The sequence below is a fragment of the Myotis brandtii genome, unplaced genomic scaffold (genome assembly GCF_000412655.1).
Source record: "Myotis brandtii unplaced genomic scaffold, ASM41265v1 scaffold112, whole genome shotgun sequence".
Taxonomy (NCBI): Eukaryota; Metazoa; Chordata; class Mammalia; order Chiroptera; family Vespertilionidae; genus Myotis; species Myotis brandtii.
In genome coordinates this window covers 3,245,970-3,253,562 of record NW_005353838.1, presented here as the reverse complement: position 1 = coordinate 3,253,562, position 7,593 = coordinate 3,245,970, and the positions used below count along the sequence as shown (strand labels likewise).

The 7,593-nt window shown below is 36.3% G+C and overlaps 1 protein-coding gene across 1 annotated transcript in view; it reads left to right on the top strand.

The window, feature by feature from the left end:
* Positions 1–7,593, top strand: part of LRP2 (low density lipoprotein receptor-related protein 2) — a 177,863-nt gene that overhangs the window by 20,982 nt on the left and 149,288 nt on the right. Inside the window, exon 6 of the mRNA XM_005857721.2 lies at positions 3,111–3,227. Coding sequence (XP_005857783.1) covers positions 3,111–3,227 — 117 coding nt within the window. The remainder of the gene's footprint in view (positions 1–3,110; positions 3,228–7,593) is intronic.

The window sequence follows — 7,593 nt, the reverse complement described above, 5'->3', positions numbered from 1 at the left end:
GAGATCATGTGGTATTTATCTTTCTCTGACTGGCTTATTTCACTTAGCATAATGCTCTCCCATCCATGCTGTTGCAAATGGTAACAACTCCTTCTTTTTTACCGCAGCGTAGTATTCCATTGTGTAGATGTACCACAGTTTTTTAATCCACTCATCTACTGATGGGCACTTAGGCTGTTTCCAAATCTTAGCTATGGTGAATGTGCTGCTATGAACATATGGGGTGCATATATCCTTTATAATTGGTCTTTCTAGTTTCTTGGGATATATTCCTAGAAGTGGGATCACTGGGTCAAATGGGAGTTATATTTTTAGTTTTTTGAAGAATATCTATTTTTAATATATATTTATTGTTTTCAGAGAAAGGAAGGGAAAAGAGGAGAGAGCTAGAAACATTGACGAAGAGAGAGAATCATTGATCGGCTGCCTCCTGGGAATCAAGCCTGTAACCCAGGCATGTGCCCTGAAGGGGAATCAAACCATGACTTCCTGCTTCATAGGTTGATGCTCAACCACTGAGTTGCACCAGCCGGGTTGCACTAGATTTCATTTTTTCATATTTTGTTCGATTACCCATCACTGCCCTGGCTTGTGTGGCTCACTTGGTTGGGCATCATCAGGTGCACCTAAAGGTTGCTGGTTTAATTCCTGGTCAAGGCACATGCCTCGGTTGTGGGCTCCATTCCCAGTAGGGGGCATGCAGGAGGCAACTGACTGATGTTCTGCTCTCACATTGATGTTTCTCTCTTCTCCCTTCCTCTCCCTCTAAAATAATCAATAAACTATTCTTAGAAGAAAAAGAAAAGACTACCCATCACTTGCTTTTTCAGGAAAAAAAAAAAAGCTCTTTACTTATGTGGAAATTGGCAATATATACTTAAATAAATTATATGGAAATTTAATAAATACTACCACTCAGAAAATATTAAGCTTTTCAATCTTATTCACTTGAAATTGTGGGCAGAATTCAGACATTTAAATGACTTCTAGAAAATTTGATCTATTATACCTTTATTAATAGAAGTAAAATTTAACCTACAGATATAAGGTACTGGGAGAAGATATGAAATCATACTGCCAAAGTGTCAGAAATAGGCTGACTGGAAAAATTTTGTTTGCTATTTGAGACTTACATGACATATTTGTAATGAAACTATTTTATTAAACAGAAAGAAGGAACAAGAGATGATTGATTAAGGATAGTAGTTTTTGTTAAATTTTTTTACATAATATTTATCACATGATAATCTTTATATGTTTGAATTTTTAAGTACTCACTCTAAAGCTGTCATTGTTCATTTATTTTTTAGAAAGCTTTTTTTGGGGTATGTATTGATGGCATATGCCTTAACAGATATATGATTTTATTGAAAACCAAATTTTGATGAACTTAAGTGTCTTTTCAATAATACAGAATAGGAAATTAAAAATTTTTATTATTATTATTATTATTATTATTATTATTATTTTTAGCAGATCACATTATTCCCTGAATGCTTTTCTTTTTATGTGGAAATTAAAAAATCTTATGATATTTCCTGATACTTGCAGAATAGCTTTCACATGATACTTGAGGTATTAATATATGGATTTATCTGAAGGCAAGTTTGATAAAATAATGTCCTGCTTTTACCTACCCTAATCAACATAGGATAAAATGTAAACTAGCTTGAATTATTTTCCTTTTCTATAAAACTGACACATGTTCTATGTGGAATCTAATGAACAACATAAACTAACAAACAAAAATAGCTACAGAGACATAGAAGCATTGAACAGACTATCCAACCCCAGAGGGAAGGCAGGGGAGGGTGGGCAGGTGGGAAGAGATCAACCAATGAACTTGTATGCATATATGCATAACCCATGGACACAGACAATAGGTGGTGAAGGCTTGGAGAGAGGGTGGGGACGGGTGGGAGAGGTCAATGGGGGATAAAAGGGGACATATGTAATACTTTCAACAATAAAAACAAAAACAAAAAAAACTCCTGACACATGTGCAATACAGAAAAATTATGTAATAGAGAAAACTCAATAAAATCACCATATTCCTACCCTTCAGAAATATCTACTTTTAAGCATTTGGCATATTTCCTTCTGGTTTAAACAGGATTTCAATGAGAGGAACCTTACCAATCTTTGATTAATACCTATAACTGTAAAATTTGTTTTTTTTAAAAAATATTTTTATCGACTTCAGAGGTGGGAAGAGATCAACCAATGAACTTGTATGCATATATGCATAACCCATGGACACAGACAATAGGTGGTGAAGGCTTGGAGAGAGGGTGGGGACGGGTGGGAGAGGTCAATGGGGGAAAAAGGGGGCATATGTAATACTTTCAACAATAAAAACAAAAACGACAAAAACTCCTGACACATGTGCAATACAGAAAACTTATGTAATAGAGAAAACTCAATAAAATCACCATATTCCTACCCTTCAGAAATATCTACTTTTAAGCATTTGGCATATTTCCTTCTGGTTTAAACAGGATTTCAATGAGAGGAACCTTACCAATCTTTGATTAATACCTATAACTGTAAAATTTGATTTTAAAAAAAATATTTTTATTGACTTCAGAGAGAAGAAGGGAGAGGGAGAGAGAGATAGAAACATCAGTGATGAGAGAGAATCATAGATTGGTTGCCTCCTGTATGTCCCCTGCTGGGGATCAAACTGGAAACCTGGGCATGTGCCCTGACCAGGAATTGAACCATGACCTCCTGGTTCATGGGTCAACATTCAACCACTGAGCCACACTGGCTGGGCCAAAATGCTTACTTTATTCATCTTCTTTATCATACAGCTCATCAACCTACTAGTATATTGTATTCTCAATACATGTTGATAAAATAACTATCTACATTAACATGCTTGAGTGCTGATATGATTCTATGGACATTTTGATAGTATCCTGTTAATAATACCGTTGCTTTTGTATTGTAAGTTCCCTTCCTTGGGTTAGCTGGGTGCATGAATTACCTTGTGACCCTGTGAATTTTATGTTCAATGTATGCTCTATTTGCCTTTGTTTTAGAAAATGTCAGTGGATTGGTCTGCGTTTGGCAGTAATTATAAAGTAACATTTTTTTTCCCGTCACAGCTGGGAGTACATGCTCAAGCCATCAGATGACATGCTCCAGTGGTGAATGTATTCCAAAAGAATACATGTGTGACCACGTCAGAGACTGCTCAGATGGAACTGATGAGAAAGACTGCCGTGAGTCCCTTTCAGTCTTTGCACTGTATTTAGTTTCACATTTGTCCCTTTGGCATTTTAAGCAACTTGTTAGATTTGTTGATGGACAGAAATGCCTACAATATGCCTCTTGTTATTGAAATCTCTTGGCAGATTCTTTTGTGGATTAGAGGTGATGTTCTGATAGAAGTCTATTTTTATGAAAACCTTCTGAGTGTGTCCTGCCTTAGTACATAAATTTTCTGTATTTTTTAAATTAAGAAACTTTCAACATTAACATATAATCCTGAAAGGTCATTGAGTACATTGAGTACAAAGGCCAGTTTGGTCAATTATAACTTTTATTACATTACTATGGTAAATTTGTAGGTCAAATGTCTCGTTAATCATTAGTTTTGTGCTCTTATGGACTTTTTTTTCTTTTTTTTCCAGATTGCTTTTGGACAAGTGTTATATTTGGCTTTCCCTAGAATGATAGCATACTATATCAGTTTGTAACTGATCACAACAAGATCAGGCATATAAATCGCAGAATTCTGTGTATAATGTTTAAATATTATAATAATCAAAATAAGAGAGTGCAATCATGGTGCATAAGGCACTACTTACAAACAAATAAAGAGTAATCTGCCTCTCTTGAGGTTTATATAGAACTAGAGGCCTGGTGCATGACATTTGTGCACTCAGGGGGTCCCTCAGTCCGACCTGCACCCTCTCGCAGTCCGGGAGCCCTCAGGGGATGTACGACTGCCGTCTTAGGCCCACTCCCTGCAGTAGGACATCCTTAGCACTGCCGCGGAGGTGGGAAAGACTCCCGCCACCACTGCTGCGCTCGCCAGCCCTGAACTTGGTTTAGGGCTTCTGGCTGAGTGGCGCTTCCACTGTGGGAGTGCACTGACCACCAGGGGGCAGCTCCTGCATTGAGCGAAGGCCCCTGGTGATCAGTGCGTGTCATAGAGACTGGTGTTGAGCGTCTGCCCCCTGGTGATCAGTGTGTGTCATAGACTGGTCGTTCCGCCGTTTCTTCTATTTGCATATTAGCCTTTTATTATATAGGATTGTTAGAATACAGGAATATAGGAATTTTTCTACTGTGTCAGTCCTATGTTTCATCAAACTCAGTCTGAAAAGCTCTTAGAAGTCTATCATTTATGAATTTATCCAGAACTTTTTTTCTTTTTATACATTTTCTCTTGACACTTTTTATACATTTCTCTTTTTGGTATATTGCAATTTAGAAGTTTACTATGTGCTTCCATTTCTTTTTTCTCATACTATGGTACTTCCTTTCTTTTGCTCTTAAATTTATGTTTCAAACTTCAAAGAGTTATTATAAAGTCAATATTCAAATCATCGGTAGACAAATTTTATGTACATTAGAAACCTTGACCATAAACTTCTTAGTTATCATGGCTCCATCTAAAGATATAAATTTTAGCCTATTTTCATGGGACTTCTTCTCTATTGTTTGAGAATTTTGATAGAAGAAATACTTATATATATGAAAAGGAGAGGCCTGGACCCAAACAGGCCCAGATTCATGCTGCAGAACACATCATATCACACTACATTTTAAAAAACAATACCTTTCCTCCAATGTTTTGTTCCTTTTATGTTATTTTTCTTTGAGAAGAGTCTATGCTATTTGTTTTTGTATCTCCATTTCTTAGTTGAGTTCCTGGCACAGTTCTCTTCGGGTATATTTTCTAATTAAGTGTTCTCTTTTGAAAGAGATTATGTTGCCCCTAGTTTGGGTCTCCCTTCACGTTAGACATTTTGCAGGGAATTTAGACCTTGCAATGGTAATTTTAGAGATGATAGGGTGTTTCTGGATGTCATGAAAGAGCAAGTCCGTGAGTCAAGGACTTTTTGTTAAGCCAACAATAGGTCCTTTATTGAGGCAAGTGAAGAAAATATTTTGGTTAATAATAACAGTAAATCATATAAAGTTATGTGCCATTTAATGATGGGGATATGTCCTGAGAAATGTGTTGTTAGGTGATTTCATTGTGTAAATATAATAGAATGTATTTATACAAACCCGCAGTGGTTCTCAACCTTCCTAATGCCGTGACCCTTTAATACAGTTCCTCATGTTTGTGGTGACCCCCAACCATAAAATTATTTTTGTTGCTACTTCATAACTGTAATTTTGCTACTGTTATGAATTGTAATGTAAATATCTGATATGCAGGATGTATTTTCATTGTTACAAATTGAACATAATTAAAGCATAGTGATCAATCACAAAAACAATATGTAATTATATATGTGTTTTCCAATGGTCTTAGGCGACCCCTGTGAAAGGTTCGTTCGACCCGCAAAGGGGTTGCGACCCACAGGTTGAGAACTGCTGCCATAGGGTATAGCCTACTACACATTTAGACTGTGTGATATAGCTTATTGCTCTTAGGCTACAATCCTGTACAGCACGTTGCTGTACAAACAACACAAGATTAATTCAAGCACAAAAGAAAATAATGCAATCAAGAGACACAAGGTGTGTGAGGCAGCTGTTTGCGTAACATAACATACTGTTTTACTTACAGCAAAAATTTTTTTAAAGTACCAAGAGTACACTCTAAGATAATGATAGCAGAGTACTAGTATAGTACAGAAACTACATAAGCCATTAACATAGTAATTTATTATCATTATCAAGAATTATGTACTGTCCATAATTGTATATACTATACCTTTCTATTACTGGCAGTGCAGTAGGTTTGTTTATACCAGCATTACCACAAACACATGAGTAATGCATTGCACTGTAACTTTAGGATGGCTACAATGTCAGTAGGCGATAGACATTTTTCAGCTCCATCATAATCTCATGAGACCTGTCTTGTATGCGGTCTGTCATTGACCAAAAGGTCATTATATGGCACATGACTATATTATATTTTGTAAACTTCATAACATTACATAAATTCCAGTTATTATTAGGTTTCTCAGTGAAGACAACACAGCAGGTATTATTATACTTTATTATGAATAAAGAAACTAAAACTGCGAAGTGTAGCGTGTCCTGTTCAAGGTAGTATGATGTGTGGCAGAGCTAGTGCTCAACCCGTCTTCTGGTTCCAAGTCTAGTGATTATTCTTCATGAAGGACCTTTTTCACAGAAGGAGAAGGTTCTACCTTGTGCAAGTTTAAGAGAGAACCAGAGGCCTGTGCCACCAGCCAACAGTCCGTGTCTTTATTCCTTATTTACAAGTGGATAAAAATGAGTGCTTTATTGCAAGTGCATTGGGAATGAAGGAAATGCTACTTCAGGGAAAAGAAAAGGCCATCGAAACAGATTGTTTGGATTTATTCCATGTGAATAATCTGCATCCAAGTCTAAAGTCCAGTACGACTGCCTGACGACTTTGCCAATGGAACTTCCGGCAAAAAGCTGGCAGGGTACAGTGTGCAGGCAGCTGTTAGAGAAAGGAATGAAGGAAAGGAAGTGAGTTTTATAAAATATCTGCATAGGAGTTTTTAATCAAGTTTTTGTTTGTATTTTTTTTTTTAAAGCATAAGTAACTGGTGAAAGGAGGATTTGTTAAGGAAAGAGAACCCGATTTATAGCTCATTGTTTCTGGAATTATACAAGTTATGAACCCTTCAGGGTTCATGGCCCTAAAATGAACCTCACACATGTAAGGGGTTTTACAATGAGGTACTATTTTCTATTCCTCTCTACTTTGTTTATTTATTATGTGTTAGTGATGGAGGAGTGTGAAAAAAATCTAACCAATCAGAGGAAATTAAGAAAAGAATCTTCATACTGCCTGGTTAGTGCTTTGATCTCCTGGCCACAGCCAGATTCGAACAGGAAGGAAATGAATGGCCTAGATTGGATAGACGTCTTTAGAAAGTGCCAGTATAGGGGGCAGGATTGACTCATTTTGTTTTCCCTCTTGGAGCTCTTGTGTGAAGTGGGAAAGGGAATTGCTGCTCACCAAGCACCCATTACTGTCTTATGCAATTTTTACATCAGAACTACAAGCCGTATGTGATGGCCATCTCCATTTTAGAGATTGTGAAGATTGTCAAGAAGCAAGGGTAGAGGAGGCGGGACTTTAATGTTAGTCTAAACCCCATGCTGGGGCCCTCAGAATATTTTTCTTTAGTAATGAAAGTTTACAAACTATTTTTGTCTGAAGGTTACTTAACTCTTTTATTATTTTAGAAGTTATTGTTTAAAGCTTATGAAAGATTTTTAACATAATCAAAAGCATGATGAATTATATAATGAACCTCTTTGTACTCATCGTTATTATGTTAATTATCAACTCATGGCTAATTTTGTCTTACCTGTAGCTCTTTCTTCTTTTCCCCTTTATTTTATTTTTTTTTAAAAATATTTTTATTGATTTTAGAGAGGAAAGGAGAGGGAGAG